An 18473-nucleotide genomic window follows, 5' to 3' on the forward strand; every position below is an offset into this window, starting at 1 on the left:
ATGCTGAGCTTGGCTTCTTATCACCAGCGGCCACCGTTGGAAAACGGGCTTTTGGAATGACACCTGCAGCCGTGTTTCTGATGTTTCTGACGTTGACGTGTGTTCCTCCTTTATTTGGAGGCTCCTCGGTGCCCACCTACCGTTGCTGTAGTCAGCTCTGGCTCGCACTGAGAGCCTCCCGGAACTCCCGAGGTGATCTCACATTATTAACTTCTTCACCTGGAAGCAGCATGTGTCACTGCCTGAAAAGTGAAACAATAGTCCTTCACCGTCCCCAGGGATGATGGGATGGATCCTGCCCTGTCTGAGCATATCCGTGTGGAATGTAAATGTGTGAGGGGGAGGCCCAGCAAACTGGACTATTACAGATGAGAACCCTGTCTCTAGGTGCTGAAGAGATGGCCGAGCAGCTGAGAGCACATTGCACCATTGTACAAACTCATATAAATACACACAGATTAAAAGTAAAAAAAAATTTTAAATTCCTATCTCTAAGCCTTCATTGCCAAGCTCAGATGTAGAAATATATAACTAAATGTAATATGACATGTTATATTGCTATATATTTATTCTATATTCAACTTGAGGGGTTTTGAAGTCCAAGAAAAACAGACTTCAGCAAGGGCAGAAGATAAAAGGCAGCCTGTGTCTCTGAGAGGCGAGTGAAGGTCACAGGATAAGGATAAGATCATTGTAGAACTCTAAGGACGAATCTGAGCTACCAAAATAGGAGGAGAGAATTGAAAACAGGGGCACAAAGGAGGCTGCTGTGACATCATAACTTTTGAATGCTTGTGTGAGAGGTGGGAAGGCAGCGCTGTGCTCGCTCCGAATCTTCTGCTAGGTCTTTGACTGGTAGCTGAAAATATCCTCGTTTCTGCGTGCGTCATAGGAACTGACGCTCATTCCAGTGTCAGGTGCGGCACCAGGTAAAGCCAGTTCTTCAGGAATGACCCTGTTTCCCGCTGTCTAGATATCCCCATCTTCTCTTCCCAGAGAGTGTGCCTTGGAAACAGTGTCCTTTTTGACCTGTGAAATTAAATCATCTTATTGAGCCACTATGTGCCTTTATAACGCTGATGTTTGTCGGTCCCTCCGGGCACTTGATTGTCGAGTGTGAGCATCAGTCTTAGGTGCTAAATTTCATGCAGAGGTGCTCTCTAGGCCCCGTCCCTTGCTGAGGAGTTATTGCTAGATGATAGCTGTTGAGGGAGGGTCATTCTGTTTTGTTTTGTTTTGTTTGTTTTGTTTTTGAGGCAGGGTTTCTCTGTGTAGCCCTGACTGTTCTCTAACTTACTTTGTAGACCATGCTGGCCTCCACCTGCCTCTGTTTCCTGAGTGCTGGGATTAAAGGTGTGCACCACCACTTCCCAGCTGGGAGAATCGTTCGAATGTGAGCCTGCACTGTGACCTTCCAATATGATTGTTTCTCTCCATAGCCCCCGGGGACAGACATTAAAATAAGCAACCGTGGCTCTGTGAAGTGACAGAAAAATGAAGGACTGACTTTGAATTGTGGGTATTTTAACTATTCTTTCCTTGGGAGGCAGGTGACCAGAGAGTGTGCTCGTCTCTAGAGCAGCAGTGCCAGCCTGTGGGTTGAGGTGACGTTTTGGCAGACCTCTATCTCCAGAAATATTTCATTGTGGTTCATAACAGTAGCAAAATTACAGTTATGAAGTAACATGGAACTAATGTTATGGTTGGAGTCACTACAACATGAGGAGCTATCTGAAGGGTCACAGCATTAGGAAGGTTGAGAACCAAAGCTCCAGAGCTTTGATGTCTAATTGAGAAGCCATTTTGTCACACGTGGTCATCAGGCCCCAGAAAGGAGGCTACTTTTACCCTAAATGGACTATGTAAATAGCTTAATTTTCAATAGTTTAACTATAAAAAAGGAACAGTTGATTCTATAATCAGTTGGAAAACTTTTGGGCATGATTATGGTATTGAGTGTATGTGAATCTATTTTTTTTTTCAGTGAAAAAGTTCCCAATTAGATAGCAGTCAAATATTTCTGATGAAAATTTAGTGTTCAAATTGAGATGGGCCGTCAATGTAGAATGTGCAGTTGTTTTCAAGGACTTATTTATTATACAAATGTAAGGTGTTTTATTGTTTTTATATTGAGTATATGCTGGAATAATAGATGTGTAGTGAATTACAGAAAATGAACCATTAAATTTGTTTCATATTAAAAAAAAAAGAAAAAAAGAAATAACAAGAAAGGGAATGAATATGTGGCCACTAGTCGCGTTTGCATGCTCCAGTAGATGGCTCCTCACCCATGCATATGTGACAGCATTAATTAGATTTAATGGGTTATCCAAAAAGATAAAAAAGGCATGATGTTAAGAGGGGGGCATTTGGAAAGAGTTCAGTGGGAAAATAGTCGTTGGATATGATCATGTTTGATTGTACACATGTATGAAATTCCCAAGAAGAACAAAAAAAAACTAATACAGAAAAGAAATGGCCGTCAGGCTTCCATCCCACAGGCCCTGTGTGTTGACTCTTGTACCTTTGTAGTGCCCTGTGCATGACTTCATGTGTATAAAATAGTTCACATGAAGAAGAAATGTTACTCGGAATGGGGGCAGGTAAGACAAGGATTCATTGTGTGGCCCAGACTAGTCTGAGATTCTCTTTACAGCCTTCACTGGCCCAAACTCTTGATCCTTCTGCCTCCGTCTCCTAAGTGCCGCCATTACACATGCGCACTTCCATACTCAGTGGAGGCATGACTTTGGTACAAACATCAGATTAGAGGATGTGTTTCAGTCGTGTGTAGAAATAGCCTTCTTAGTGGAATTCACAAAACAATTTTTATCTCCCACGGTGGTGTACGATTGCCTTCCTTCCTTCCTGTTTTAAAGTGACTTCTCATTTATCTCACTATAGTTTGGGGAGGTCTGTCTCTCTAAAACAATGGATTTTCTCTAGGATTTTGAACATTATGGGTTGATGGGGAAAGGGTTCTGCTTCAACACTGCTCAGGGTCGTGACGGTAACCCCTTGTAGAATGGTCAGAATGTGGCAGTGTTATCTAACTAGCCTGCCTTTACCTTTAACTATATGTGGCTAGAGGTTTGGAACATGTGAGGACGAGAATGTCCCCATGCTTCTGTGTCTCTCACAGGGGCTGACCCCAGCATGCTGACGTGGGTGACGGTGCCTTTCCCTACCCCCAGTTTTGGATTGTTTATTTAAATGAGACTACATCGATTAGAAGCTCGCGTTTTTCAGCCAGAACTTTGTTTATACTGAAGACGGGTGACTTTCAAATGACACGAATTTAGTCCTCAAGTGTCTAAAGTGTTTGAGATGTGGCCATTTCAAAAGGAAAAGTCGGGAGTATTGTGAGGTGCTCAGCGCTCCAGTGAATTGAGAACTCTACTCTGCCTGGGTTTGGTCCCCTGGATGTGCCAATCATAACTGGACCGTGGATTCACAATAAGGGACCATTTTGATGAGTTGTTGTTTTAATTTTTGCTTTGCTGTTCTCTGTATTGTGCTGCATAATGGAGTTTCTGAAAACAATACCATGGCTTATTTTTTTCAGAATTTCTACAAAGAAATTGAGAGAGAAGAGATGTATATAAGGTAGGTGTGAGTCACTCTGGTGGCACCCTCTGCGTTATTATTACTGTGAGATGAATAGAAGGTAGGCATTGCCGTATTGGCTGGCACCCTCTCTGTGTGCAACGCTTGCGCCCTGAGTGTGCTGTAATCACGGTGATATGCATATAAGGGATGTGTGTGCTGTGCTGTGTGGCACCCTCTGTGTGCCTTGCAGTCACTATGAGATGTGTGTAAGGAGCATGTGTGCCCTGCTGGCCAGCACCTTGTGTGTGCACTGCAGGCCACACCCTTTCTGTGCATGTCCTCCTCACTGGGTGTCAAATCGTGTACAAGAATGGTTTGTATCTTGAAGAGTAATTTGTAGAGAATCATGGTGACTTTGAGAGGAAATCTGGTGGAGCCTCAGCTGTGCTCTCAGCCCTTATATAGCATGTCTGTGCCCATGTAAAGTTTAGGTTAGGAGGGGCAAGATTTAGCCAGCTAGGAAGCCGTGGTTATTTAAAAAGGTTTTCGTGCCTATTGATCAACAAACACAGCCCTTTGGGGGAAAAATTTTTAAAAGATGTATTACAAATTCTTAAGTTTTCTAGTAAGCCACATGATCAAATGAGAAATAAATTTCCCAAAAGTAGACATTATAATTTTGCATTTTACTCTTATTTTAACTAGTACCCTGTTCCCACATGTCTATGTCTTTATTGCACCAAAAAGAGAAATGTTTTGTGTGGCTGAACCTGATTCGTTATCGGCTTTAAGATCTACTGAGGAGGTAGCCCACTGGTAGAGCTAGGGGAGGACCTGGGTTTGACTCCCAGTGTCTGTGGGCGATCAAAACACTTGCTGCCTGTGGCCACCTTTCAGATTCTGTGGTCACTAGGCAGCAAGTCGACAAACCACTTTAGAGAATCAGGTTAGTCTACATCTGCGTGACAGAAAGCTTGGCTGTGTGCTGGCTGTGCAGAGTGTGCTTGTGTGGTTTTCTAGTTCTCAGCTTTTCTTTTCCCTTTAAAACATGCCATAAGTAAACTTAGGGAAACAACCAGCTTCTTTGATCCAAAATGTGTCTGGCTTTATAGTAAGGAGCATCCTTTTCTCCGACAGCACAGACGATGTTCTTTTGATCGCGTTGGCTGTCATCGCAGCTTTTTTTTTTAATCTTGTAGATGTGGATCTTTATGGATTGTGTGTGTGTGCGCATGCATTTTGACTCAAGAGAAATGCACAGTCTAGATTGTCTAATCTTATTTCAAATGTTTGAGGAATAAAACTGGGAAAGATGAAAGAAATAAGGAACTTTGAAATAAAATTCTTGCCTTTATATAGTATCTTCATTTTTCCCTACAAAGATGACTTAAAATTATATATTTGTATATGTGTTATGTATAAATAACATATACTGTTATTTATAAATGTATGGTATATATATGTGTATTATTATTATTATATTTATTCCTCTCAGTTCTTTTAGTGATTTCTGCACCAGCAGTTTTCAAGGCATTGTGAGTTATGGACACAGTAAAAGGAAAGAGTAGCCATGAGTTACCGTTGAATGTCGAATTTAGCACCCCCAGTCCTCAACACAAATTACCCTGTGCCGCTTTAAGAATGTAGCCTTATTTCATCACCAGGTACTTATACAAGCTCTGTGACCTGCACAAAGAGTGTGACAACTACACAGAAGCAGCTTACACCTTGCTTCTCCATGCAAAGCTTCTAAAGGTAATAAAAATCGTAGTACACGTCTACAGAGCTTTTCTTATAAATTCTGAGTTGATTCCACATTTTCCTTTTCCATGGCAGATTTTAGTAGAGCACCGGCATGAGATTTTATGGGTATTGGCTACAGTCAGTGATATAAACAAAAAATATTCAAGAGGTGCTCTGATTACAGATTCGGCCTAACCGAATGCCAATTTAACAAGGTGTCAAGTTTTGCAAACCGTCGGTGGACTGTGAAGCAACAGTGAGTTAGATATTGTGCAGTTCTTCCCTTGTGCCGACAGGACTGAGTAAGGATGGAGGACAACATCAGTAAGAAGGAATGACCCCGGTAGAGCAGCTGGGCGGAAGGATAAGTCATCCTCCTCCTCACAGTGGCAGAGGGAGGAATCATATCCAGATATTTCCGCAGAGCAGGCCACGCTGAGAGACTCTGTGTTGGCTGTCTGCGTCTCTAAAGAGTGTCACTAATGATCAGAAGCATGAGAACTTCAACTCTGGGTGATTCCTTTGTTACTCAGCTCGCTCTGAGACATTGGCCTTTTGCTTGTGCTGATGTATCTGTGTTCTCTCCCATGGCCAGTTCCAGAATAGTTAATAATGCCGAGTAGATCCTTATAAAATAACTAGGCTGGGTGGGTGGACAGATGGGTGGGTGGATTCGTAAGTAGATGGATGGGATTTGGGGAGGAAAGTGGAGAAAGATAAAGGAAGAATGGAGGGATGGATGAAAGGATGGATGGTTGGAAGCTATGAGGATGGACGGGTGCTGGATAATAGATGGGAGAAGGATGGACGCATGCATGCAGAGTAGATATGGATAGACAGACGACTAGATGGAGAAACTGCTGTGCAACTTCAAGTTTTATATTTGAGAGTCTCAGCAAGTCTTTTCGTTATCTTTCTCATGACATCCTTATAAAAAGATCAGAAAATTCTGCACCAGATAAACAAGAACCATAAGAGTGCTTAATTTAGTAAACTTGTTTCCAGAACTAGGCTACCCTCTTCCCCCAACCAAAAGCCAGAAGTAGACTGAGAGATAAACCCACAGGAGAGAAAATTGCATTTAAATGTGCATTAGGAGATGCCTGCTAGGTCGTGGGAGTCAAGGGAGATAGTTTTATAAACCTCAGACAGACTCCTTCAGCCTTTGTCTCATGCTGAAATCTGCGTTCACGCGCGCGCGCAAACTCACACACACACACACACACACACACACACACACACACACACACGAATCTATAGCATTTGCCTTTGCCTGAAATGAGCAGAGTCCTGGCAGGCAGAAGGCAAAGAGCTGGCTTACTCTGGCTCCCCCTCCATAATCCTAGAGCCTGGATGCCTAAGGACCCTTCTTGTCTGTGGTCATCTAAAACTTTCCCCAGAGATATCATTTTTGAAGGCAGAGCTTTCAGGGAGTGACCCCCGGAAGCAGTCATTGCTTTTGTAAAGTCCAGTGTCTGTATTTATTAAAAATCCAAATGTCAGTAACTGGGTATTTTTGCAAAATGTGAAGATCTTGTTGTTCGCACCAGGGAAATTAAAATGGCTTGACAGCCTGCTCACACTCTTAGAACACAAACTTTGCAAGTCTGAATGAATGTAAAACATATATCTGTGCATAAGCATACCATTTGCTTAATCTTTGGATATATTGAGTACAGATGGGTTTGTCACAGACTGTGTGATAGCTTGTTCCACTCTAGATCAATGGGCTCAATTGCATTATCTCTTCCACTGGGCTCCAAATTTGCCAATTAAGTGGTAAATGCAACATGATCTGCCTCCATATTTTTAAGCTATTACATTTTGAGATTTTTTTTTCCAAATATGTTTGCAATTGGTATCAGTGTGAATCCATGCCAGTGAATCAACTTTACTAAACATGGTCTGTATTGCTATGTCTCTTAACTAAAAGCGTCTTAAATGCAGTCCTCTTTTTTTTTTACTATATTTTCGATCAAAAATAAGGATGCTTAAAAACATAAGTGTTCAGCTTAGCAATAAATTTATTCATTTCCAGACTTAGGTGGGAAGCACAAGGGACTTCCCCATCTCTATTCAATATGTTGCCATTATGATCTGAAACAATAAAATAAGCCTGAACCTTCTGGTTCTTGCTAGATACACGTCAGAATCGCCAGAGTCTTACATTTACATCCACAAGTCTACTTCCCAAACAGTCAACTGTGACGTGACTCAGTTTATGGGGTTTCTCATTTCTGCCTGCAGATGAGATCTGCAGATTGGCCGTAATTGTGAGCATCTTGTGGACCATACAAAGGTCTTCCTGCTCTACCCAGCAGTCCTAGGGATCGAGCGCCCTTCAGGCTTACGGTGTTCAGCTCAGGGCAACCCAGGGCTGTGGAAAAGATGTGTGCCAGAGAGCAAGCATCCACTGCCATGTTACCACCGTCACTGGAGCCTCATTCCCCATGCCAGTTCATATGGTCCTTTGTCCTCTGTCACAGCATCACCCAACTCCGCGCTCCTTGCCCTGCTCCCCTTGACTGTCATGCCCCTACCAAGTGCCACCACAGCTGCTGCCATGTTTTGACTATAGCACTGAGTTCACTGGGACATCCTCCACTGCCACCCACATTTCTTTGGAAACTCTGACTCGGGAGTCAGTTGCTTCTTTGTAAAACCCTCACTGTCCTGTCTTAATACAAGGTCACATTGCACCTCACAGGTCCACCCAAGAAGCCCATTCCTGTTAGTTGTGCTTTCCTCTGGTCTCCTCAGGCCATCCCATGCAAAGTCATACCTTTTACACTTAGATGTCTATGGAAACTTTTCCAGAGTCATTATATCCCATGATGCACTGTGTGATCACAGTCTTTGGTTGGCTTAGAGCTCCCGTGGGTGAGGCTCTTGACCCATGTTTGACCAAGAGGCACATGGAAGAACCTCAGGAGGCTGTCGCTCATTGTTACTGAAGCCCATACCAACAATGTTGGTTTGTTAAACTAATATCACGGAGTTCACATGGTCTACCTGTCAATTCACACAGAAACTGACCAGCACTTCCACAATCTCTGCTTGTGGTGCAGCCATTGTTGCAGAAGTACCTTTCCCTCCCTAAGGATCTTGTTAACCTATGTAGTTTTTTTCTGGATGACCTGTGACCCTCATGTGTTGCCTGTTAAGGTTTTCGTGCCTTCTGACCGAGGAGAAAGAGCCCTAGTTACTGTAAAGACAATCACCAATCACCTGCTTATTACACCCCTGGCTACATGAAGCTGCTTGCAAGTTTGGAAGCCCATGCTTTGCCATGATCTTCTGGCACATCTGGCACATCTGGCTCTGCCTTCCCATCTGTCTTTTTGGTCTCTCCAGAGACAGGTTGTACCCCTAGCGTTCCTAGGCCTTGGTAGTGTAATGACAGCAGCCCCGGGTCCCTGGAATTACTGTCTCATACACACACTCAATGCCTGACTTCATGCTCAGTGATATTATTGAACATTTCCCTGCCTCAGCATTGTTCGCTCCTTGTTTTTGCCTCAGTGGTCAGAGGACGTGTGTGCAGCCCACCTCACTCAGCGGGACGGGTTCCAGGCGACAACACAAGGACAGCTGAAAGAGCAGCTCTACCAAGAAATCATCCACTACTTTGACAAAGGCAAGGTAAGACACACACACTGTCCCTTGGTCTCTTACCTGTGCCTCCGACTGCACTGGAAGCTCAGTTCTTAATGCATGATGTTTGCAGAACCAGAAATGTGTTATATATTGTGTACAAAAGTATTGTATGAATGTTCCTCCAGCTTGTACTTATGAGAAATCTTTTTATTTATTAAAAAAATCAATAGTTCTTTTAGATCCTCTATGGATAGTAAGGCCTGAAGACATCCGACATTTCAATAGCTCTTAATTGGGTAACCAGGTTTAGGAGAGTGGCTTGGATCTATCTGTGTGCTTGGAGCTGGCGTATGCCTTTGGGGTCTTACGTTTTTCTATTGTCACTGAAAACCCTGTGGTGAGACGGGCTTTGTTTCACCTTGGCAATTTGTAGATTAATTTGCTTAAGCAAAAATGATATGTTCAGTTGACTTGTGCTAAGGGAAAGCTGCCATCATTTTAATCAGCCGTTGTATACTTTGTCACTGTCCTTGTCGCTAGATGTGTAGTCATATAAAAACTAGACGCACTCTGACATTTGAAAAAAAAAACATCAAACCAAGATGACTCCCAAGCTCCTTCTGGGGTTCCACTGAGTTTCTTAGTCACATCAGGGCTGTCCTGCGTCACTCCAGCAGAATGCCAAAGGAGCTTTTGTTTCATTTCCTGTGACTATCATGAGAGAATCCTTTGAACAGTTTAAACATATCGCCTTTCCATGCCTGGAGCTCTTAGCCTGGAATCCATGCTCTCTCTGAAGGCCTCCCAGGACTACGTGTTGTATGCCTCTGGCTTATGGCAGGCATGGTGGGCAGTTGTTGGTTCTTGCTGCTTTGCTGACCCATCACCCCATTGTCTAGGTCCTTTCTGTGCTCACAGTATATCTCTATCTACATTTCTTCTCCTATGAGGACACCAGGCACTGGCCTGGCAGGGAGCCCACCCTGCTTCATAGAACTGAACTATGTCCAAATTGCCTATTTCTGTATGACTCTTACCAAGGCTTAGGACTGCAAGTGTCTTTCTGGACATGCACTTCTATCCATAGCAGCACCTATAGTGCACAGAAGGACACCGCCCTTTGGTGTCCTTTGCAGGAACTAAACCCTATAAAAAGTGACTGTTTAGTAGAGTCTGTGAGCACAAGCTTGGGATTCTCTCTGAATTCTAGCTGAAGTAATAGTGTGTCTTCTTTTTTGCATGATGTATGTGTGTGTTACTGAGAATTGACTGAGGGCCTCACACATGCTAAGCATGTGCTTTGCCACTGAGGAACATACCCATTCTTTCTGTTAACCTTTCTATTTCAAAATACCATCTCACTAAGTTTCCCAGGCTGATTTCGAACTTTTGATCCTCCTGCCTCAGTGTTCTGAGCAACTAGAGTCTCTGCCACTTGTCATTCGTAACACCAAGAAAAGTCCAGGCCACTGAGAAGGTAGATTCTGCTTGGCCCTGTAGTAGATCAGAATGTAGAGATGGGAACCTTTCCCTGTTGGGCTTCTACTCATGTTCCCTTTGCTTGACTAAGGACACTTTATCAGAAAATTGCTAGAGAAACAGAGAAACAATGTACTCAGCCTGAAGCTGTGATTTTGTTGTATGCTGGGGAAGGGAACCAGGTGCTATGAGGCACGGGTAGAAAGCCAAGTCAGGAAGTCCAGGAAAAGCAAGGGTTCACCAAGGCCGAGGAGCACAGGCCTCCATGGGTAGCCATAATCAGGCTCCCTGTGAGCAGCGCAGCTCAGAAGGGCCTTAGACCTGCAGTTTCTCTGGCTTCACCTTCCTCTCTTCCGCTCTCCTCCTTACCCTATGTTCTAGTCACACTGTTGGAGTCTGGAATATACCAACCTCCTGCTCTGCCTAATAGCGATCCATTGCTCACCCCAGAGCTCTTTCCTTTCTGTCTCAGCCTAAATCTCCCCTCTTCCTCACCCTCAAGCCACCCTCTGTCTTCTTGTTTTCCTTAGCTCTAAGAGGTCCGCAGTCATGCTTCTGTAGTGACTCACCAAAGAGGCAATGACCACTATTAACAGACTTCACTTGTTCTCCCAGCATGCCTAGAGCTCAGAACAGCCGCTGCTGAGTGCTTACTGAGTGGAGGCTAGATGACTAAAGAAATGGATGTCCAGCATTTAGCAGTGCTTCCTGCCATGAGAATGGCTTGTTTTCAATAGGACTGTTGGCCTTCAGAGATGGGAGACAGAAGACAGGAGTGTTTTTTATTGATTGGTTGCTTGGTTTTTGTTTGTTTTGTTTTAACAAAAGATAACCTGCTAACTTTTTCTATACAACAATAGTTCATCTTTTTAAAAAAATCACATGAAGGGGCTAAAAAGTTTTGGTACCCAACTGCAATCTGCAAGGGCATCAGTTGTCATGAATGAGGACCAGTGTCACTAGCAATCTCATGGCTGAATCTGAGCCTGTGTGGCTGAGCTTCCCATAATGCACAGAGTATCCCCAATACAGAGAACATCCATCCCTGAATGTCAATAGTGCTGAGGTTGAAAAGCTTGGATTTAAAAAAAAAAATTAAAGAATCCATGTGACAAAATAGTATAGACAAAAAAGGAGAGCTGGTAGAAGGACTGTCCTCAGATGTCCCTGCTTTGTGGAAACAGAAAGAAGGCCATGGTGAAATATCCCATTGGCTGACCTTGAGCCAGAGTGAGCTGGGAAGGGCCGCGTTCCCAGCCGCCATTCCAGTTGTATTGATAAAACGACACAAGATTAGAAAGCCATTTCTGAGTGCCTGTGACATCTCCACCAGAATGTTAAATAGGAACCCAGCCACCCAGCCACAAGAAACTACAGTGCAGGTGCTGAAGTAACCTCGAGAGCGTAGGGCGAGAAGTACCGGGTAATTCGCTGGCAACACAGGGTTCATCTTCACAATCCGCAAGCAGGGTGCACTCTAGGAAGCCATTATCTTTTTTGTAGGCTGGAATGGGCCAGGAGTATTCTGGAGTTTTGACCTGAAACTTTTTGGAGCTCCCAGCAACACTGGTCCACTTCTGCTCAGACTATGTGGCCATCCCCCTACACTAAGCCCAGGAAGGCTGAGCTTCTGCTCAGGTGGATTCAGGCAAGGAAGGAATAGGAAGAGTAGATTCCCTGACTTGCCTCTGCTCTTATCACCTGCTGAGGCAAATAGGGGCCACACAGACCTTACAGGGCTGGGCAGGTGCCTAGGAAGACAGGATAGCATGAGGGAACCTGCTCCCACCATGCTCTACAGCATTTGACCAGGAAGGTGTCTTGATAAGGAGATCTAGGTAAGTGTGCTCATGGTACATAAAGTAGTTAAACTGTGTACGTGTGCCCACGTGCACACACACACACAAGAGAAAGAGAGAGAGAGAGATCTAGATAATTCATGTTTTTGTGGCAGATACTTTGCACAATAGTCCATCTCTTCAGAAGACAGTGCAAATAAAATGAGTGTTCTTATAGGCTAGGTTGTATCCTCTCAAAATTTGTTTTGTTTTGTTTTTCGAGACGGGGTTTCTCTGTAGCTTTTTTGGAGCCTGTCCTGGAACCAGCTCTTGTAGACCAGGCTGGCCTCGAACTCACAGAGATCCGCCTGCTGGGATTGAATATGTGAAAACCATCCCTGGGAGCTTAGAATGTAAGTGTAGAGGAAACAGTGACTTCCAAATGCTAACTAAGGCAAATTGAGATCATTGGGATAGACGCTAATCCAGTCTGCCTGCCATCCTTATAGAAACAGAAGACTGGGACTCAACATCCACAGAAGGACAACCATGGAAAGACACACATAGAAAGAAGCCTTGGTCTTGGACTTTGAGTCCCTAGTACTGTGAGAAAATGAATTTCTATTGCCCTAAGCATGTAGTAAAAAGTCATGACTCTGTTACAGCAGGCCTGGTACACAAATACAAACATCAAGTTTTTCATTAATTTTTTTTTTAGATTTATTTAGTTTAGATTTACTAATCATTGAGTGGTATTTTACATATATTAAGTATTGCTAAAATAAGTTTCATGTGTTCTGATGTCACAAGTAGAACAGTTAATGTCACATACATGGTCACAGAATACCTCCACCCAGCCCTGATGAGAAACCAAAGTTTACTTCATGTTCTTTGGGGCCCTGGCAAGCAGTCAGAACCACATTTATGCCTATCAGTATATGTTTTCTGCACTCTAGAGTACTTGAAAAACGAAAACTGTCTAAAAAAGAATTGTAAAATGTCAGGAGCTGGAGAGATTGCTCCGCAGTTAATATCACTAGCTGCTCTTCCTAAGTTCAATACCCAGCACCCACCTGGCAGCTCACAACTGTCTTTAATTCCCAGACTAGGGAATCTGACACCTTCATACATGCAAGTAAAATACCAAAGCACATAAAATAATAAACAAATCAGTAAAAATGTTTCAAAAAAGAGAAGCAGAAAATGGGCTGGACTTGGTACATGCCTGTTGTATTGGTACCTGGTAGGTAGGGGCTAGGGGATCCCGAGCTTGAACCTGAGCTACACAGGAAGACCATGGATCAAGAAGATGCAGGAGGAGACTAAAGGCATAAACTACAAAATTTATGGCAGAAGGGTGTGAAAAGGAAACATAACATGCACCAGAAAACGAGGGATTTTTTTTCTCTTGTACCCCAATATCTGTCATTATAGAACAACTGCCATTAGTATTGGGGAATCTAGGGAGTTGAGTGAGCTGGGGTATGCACTAACCCTGCAGAGAACAAGGAAAGGCAGAGGCTGGGAAATAGGAGAGACTGGTGCAGGCCGCTGTGATGGTTACTGAGGAACTCAATACCAGGGCTGGGGAGATGATGTGGGTGGTGCAATGTTTGGGACCCGAGTTCCATCCCCAACATGCAGGTAAAAAGCATGGACCAATTCACACCTATAATCTCAGCCCTGAGGAAGAGAGTCCCACGAGGATCCAGCCAGTCAGGCAAAATGGGAGATCTCCAGGTTCAGTGAGAGATTCTATCTCAAAAACCAAACTGAGGTAGAGGCAATAGAAGACAATTCCTGACTCTAACCTCTGGCCTCCACACACACACATATATGCACATGCACTTTCACACTCATGTGTACACATGAAATGCTATGTTATTTTGCTGAACGTGTTGGTATTTCCTGGACGTCCCTGTTTTACTATTTGAACTAAGAATTGTGCCCTTCCATGGAGTATTTACCAATGCTGACCAGAGCCCATCAATGATCATTTTTTATTTCCTGGACTTGTAAAGGCCAGTTGCATTGTCTCCTGGAGAGCTGCATTCTTGTCTACCTTGGGGGATGAAAAGCTCCTGTCACCAGCCACCACTCACTCCTCTTAATTCCTGCCTCCTGGTTCCACTAGGTTCTGACTTGCGCATTGAAGTGGTTACTTCGCTCCTGCTCTGAATGAGTACTTAGAAAATGGCAACTTAAAAGAGGAAGGGTTTATTTTGTATTATAGCTTAAGCAAGAATGCAGTCCGCCATGGCAGGGAAGGCTCAGCAGCAGCATAGAGTGGCTGGTCATGCCATTCTCCACCAGAGAGGCCGAGAGTCCGGTAGTTGCTCAGCAAATGAAGCTGGATACCTGAATAACCACTGGTCTTCAGCCCACATCAGAAGCCTAGAGAAGTTGGTTCTAATATCAGGGAAGGAATTAGCAGCAGCAGCAACAACAACAGCAGGGTAGATGACCTTACCAGTGAGACTGAAGATCAGTGGAGCAAAACCGGCAAAGCTTTCTTTCATCCATGTGCTTTTATCTGGTCTGACTGATTTAGGTTGGGCTTCCCACACCAGTGAAAGCAATCCCTCACAGACATGCGCACAGGCCAACCTGCCCATCAACCTGTGGATGCCAGAGGACAACGTGTAGGAGTGGCTCTCCCCTACCACCATGTGGGTCCCAGGGTCAAACTCTTGCCCTTAAGTTTGACAGCAAGGGCCTCCACCCCCAGAGCTATGTCACTGTCCTGGGTGTGTTTTTGGAATAGTTTAAATTGGCTGCAAAACCGGACAGAAAGTATAGAGTTGTCATTATCCCCCCGGCCATACACCCCAGTACTCCAGAGTGTCAACACAGTCACTTTTCTCAGCTGAGTCCCCTCTGGCCACTGCTGGGGCAGTGAACACCTTGGGATTGAAAAGGTTCCATCACTTCGGTGTGCCATGACATTCATACAATTGCATGACCTCGCTTCTCGAGCCAATCGCTGAGTCTCAGGGAGGCCTCAAATGCATAACCCTTCTTCCCCATACCTGACACCCTGTCAGAATCAGCTCTGCCCTGTAGCACAATGAATAAAAACCCAGAGACAGAAATTGGGGTTAAACCTGAAGGTCGGAAAAGCAAAGCAGCCAGCCACTGGCTCTTACCTCTACCTCAGTCTGAAATGGCGATCCTGCCTCCAGGAATCTCAGAATGAGACTGTGTCTGAGAGCTGTCTCCTCCCGTCTTATATATTCCTCTCAAGCGCTGGGATTAAGGCATGCACCACTACTGCCCAGTGTCTGTGGCAAACTAGTGTGGCTCTTTTACTCTCTGAACTTCAGGCGAGCTTTATTTATTAAAATACCAATGAAATATCACTACACTGCCCCTTCAGTCCCCCGTGAGTGTCCTAGCCATGCTTGCTGTTAGCACTCTTCTCCATCCTGAGTCTTGGACTAGATTTGTCCCAGCCCCCAGCCCCACATTCCCTCACAGAAGAGGATGCTAATGGGACAAAGTGGATCCTTACAAGAGAAGGGCTGGCCATGTCTACACAGAGTCCTATTTGTCTGATAAAAGCAGCCACCTTCAGTCTGAGTGATGGCAGCAGCTTGTTGGGTGGGCGAGCAGACAAGCAGGCAGGAGGACCTGGCACAGATGAGATTTGCCATCTGCGCTCATAGCCAGGCCCAGCCATGCTCATGTCTGAGCATGTGTGCGTGCGTGCACGTAACCATTTAAACCTCAGCTTTGTTTGGTCTGGCCCTTAGAAATGCGTTTAAAATTTTTATTACACTCATTCATTTGTGTGCATATGTGCGCATAAATAAAATAGATAAAATATCACAAAAATATTTTAAAATTATTTTTATAGGTTGATAAGATTGGAGCTAAATGATACCTCAGTCTCACCAAACCATGGTTGAAGCACAGCCCCATGGATATAGTTTGTCTCCTTTGGTCTGGTTTTCCTTGCACTTAAGGAAATCTTCACTCTGTGCTTACTATATGAACATGGAGTAAACCCTTGAGCTATGCACTGTTGGGGCTTTGGGTAATACCCCAGGAGAAGGTGGGCCTGGACCATCCCAGGCAGTGTGACTTGTACCAGTGTGTTGCTGGTTGGCCAAGAGGAAGGCCCCATTCTCCGGTCCAGACCTGCATCTTGTGTGAGGGGGAGCTTTGGCGTCAGGCTAGACTGAGAGTGGAGTCAGAAAAAGCTTCCCTCTCTGCCTTACACCATGACACTGGCAAGGTCAGTAGGAGTTTTCACCCTTTTATATTGGGCGCTCTGGCCAGTAAATTATGACCTGCTAGCTTCCCGTGTTTCTCCCAAACAAAATCGCTACCCTAGTTTTGCTTTTCTTCCGTTCTTTACAGTTTTGAATGACTTTCAGCCTAGCTCTTGGCATTTTAATCTCTTCCTTTCTCTCCACAAAATGTCATTTCCATTCACTCTAGTTTTTATTCTCCAACATTTCTTCCTTCCTTGGCCCAACAATTACTGCAGACTCCTTTCCCGCTCCGTTTTCACCCACCTGGGCCTCTCCCCGCAAAACCCTCTCTGTTCAGCTTTATTGGGGAGGCGAGTGCTCTTTTCTGAGCTGTTCCAAATTGTCTGTCTTATTGTGTTTGGCTGAGGCCTAGTAATTTTCAATAAAGCCCTTAATCCGAGTACTTCACTGAAAATTACCAGGCTTCTCTGTGGAGGACAAGAGTTGAAAATAGCAGCCACGCTATTGGGAGAATTTAGAGGATGGGTGCCGCTCCTAGCCCAGGAGGCTGTGACTCCGAGTTTCTGAAGGCCAGACCCCCATCGGCCATTAACAAAGATAATACATAACCTATGGCTCGGATGATGTGTGGAGACTGTGGCTATTTCCAACTGGAGGTCTGTTTCTCATTGATGAAGTTCACACTTTACCTTGTGCCATCCTTGGAGAGGGAGGAGAGAAAGCACATGTAGCCTGCCTTGTCTTGTGAGCTGTAAATAGGAGTTTGGAGATATGTTTCCATTTGTGGTGAGGTGGTCGGATATTATTTCTAAGTAGGCTGATGCTTTCACATCCTGTGATGTCCTCTCTTTGAAGGCCGTGGGCAAGCCTTGTGGAACCCTGCCATAAGTTCATGCCCAGGCTTTGCAGGCTCTCAGGGTGAGCCAGAGTTTGTCTCATCAGACCAAACCCTTATTGAGTGTTCAGGTCGCTTGGGTTCTTTGTGATTTGATGCTATTAAAGGGAACTCTTTTTTGTTAAAGCATTAGGGCCAAGAACAATGCTACTGTGCTTTAACCTGTAGGAACACAGGGAAGTTTTTCCACTAACCAGCCTACAGTGTGCCCCAGGCCACTTTGCACCCTGTTGTACACAGACAAAGAGTTAGACTCAAGGGATCCATGGCTAGCGTTAAACTCCCCTAAGACTGAATAAATAGCAAAGCCTTTCTTGAGTTTGGTGCACAGCTGGACACGGGTAGATCTATTTCATGTGTGCAAATGGTCCCTTGTTCAGCTTTGGGGACTTGACAGATGCTCACTGAGCATGAAGGCCTCCTGCTGGTCCTGGTCCACTTGGTCCCTCTGGTGCGGAGGGACCTCAAGCAAAACTGTGGCCTCATCCACGCCGTTGATCCTCATCCATTAAACACCAGAAAGCTGTGTGGGACTCTGGAAATTCAGGAGGTAATTGAGTGTGACTCTTCCCAGTAACTGCCAGGGAAAACGGATGAGCGGTAGAAAAATGGCCGAAAGTCAAGCTTCACATAAAACTTCTTTGCTAGTGAGCTGGGCACAGCTGGTGAGTGCACGAAACCAGAGTCACCCGTGGGAGTCCTGGTGAGTCAGCCATGTGAAGGATGAAGGGCCTTCTATCTCCGGTGACACTTGTCTCTCCATCTGCTGCTGCTCCACCACCCTGGAGGGTCTGCCTCCTTGTCAGCCACTTCATGCCTGCCAATGAGAAGTCAATGCCTTGTTATGTTCTCTGCCACCACTTTTGGGTGTGTGTGATGTTTCGCTCTGTTGCTTCCCCCCTTATTCCCATGAGACAAGATCGCCCAACTAACTTAAAGCTAGATGGCAGTCATCAGAGCCTGTCTCTGTCCTGTCTCTGTCCCCTCACAGAGCTGGAGTTACAGCTGTGTGAGACCATGCCATGCTCTTCTGCATGAATGCTGGGGATTTGAACCCGGCTCCTCCTGCTTGCACATCAAGTGCTCTTACCTGCTGAGCTGTCTGCCAAGTCCCATGCTTGACTTTATGTGTGGGTTCTGAGAATTGAACGCAGGTCATCTTCTGTGGCTGCCACCCACTTTCCTTCTGGCACCGTCTCCCCAGCCCCCTCTGCT

At 44.9% G+C, this 18473-nt stretch overlaps 1 protein-coding gene across 2 annotated transcripts in view; it reads left to right on the plus strand.

The window, feature by feature from the left end:
• Dock1 (dedicator of cytokinesis 1) overlaps window positions 1-18473 on the plus strand; it is a 512909-nt gene that overhangs the window by 453240 nt on the left and 41196 nt on the right. For both annotated transcript variants that reach the window (XM_050136678.1, XM_050136679.1), the window contains exons 36-38: window positions 3566-3606; window positions 5214-5304; window positions 8815-8934. In XM_050136678.1, coding sequence (XP_049992635.1) covers window positions 3566-3606; window positions 5214-5304; window positions 8815-8934 — 252 coding nt within the window. The remainder of the gene's footprint in view (window positions 1-3565; window positions 3607-5213; window positions 5305-8814; window positions 8935-18473) is intronic.

Source organism: Alexandromys fortis, unplaced genomic scaffold, assembly GCF_014885135.2.
Source record: "Alexandromys fortis isolate MF-2015 unplaced genomic scaffold, M_Fortis_MF-2015_v1.1 scaffold_3, whole genome shotgun sequence".
Classification (NCBI taxonomy): domain Eukaryota; kingdom Metazoa; phylum Chordata; class Mammalia; order Rodentia; family Cricetidae; genus Alexandromys; species Alexandromys fortis.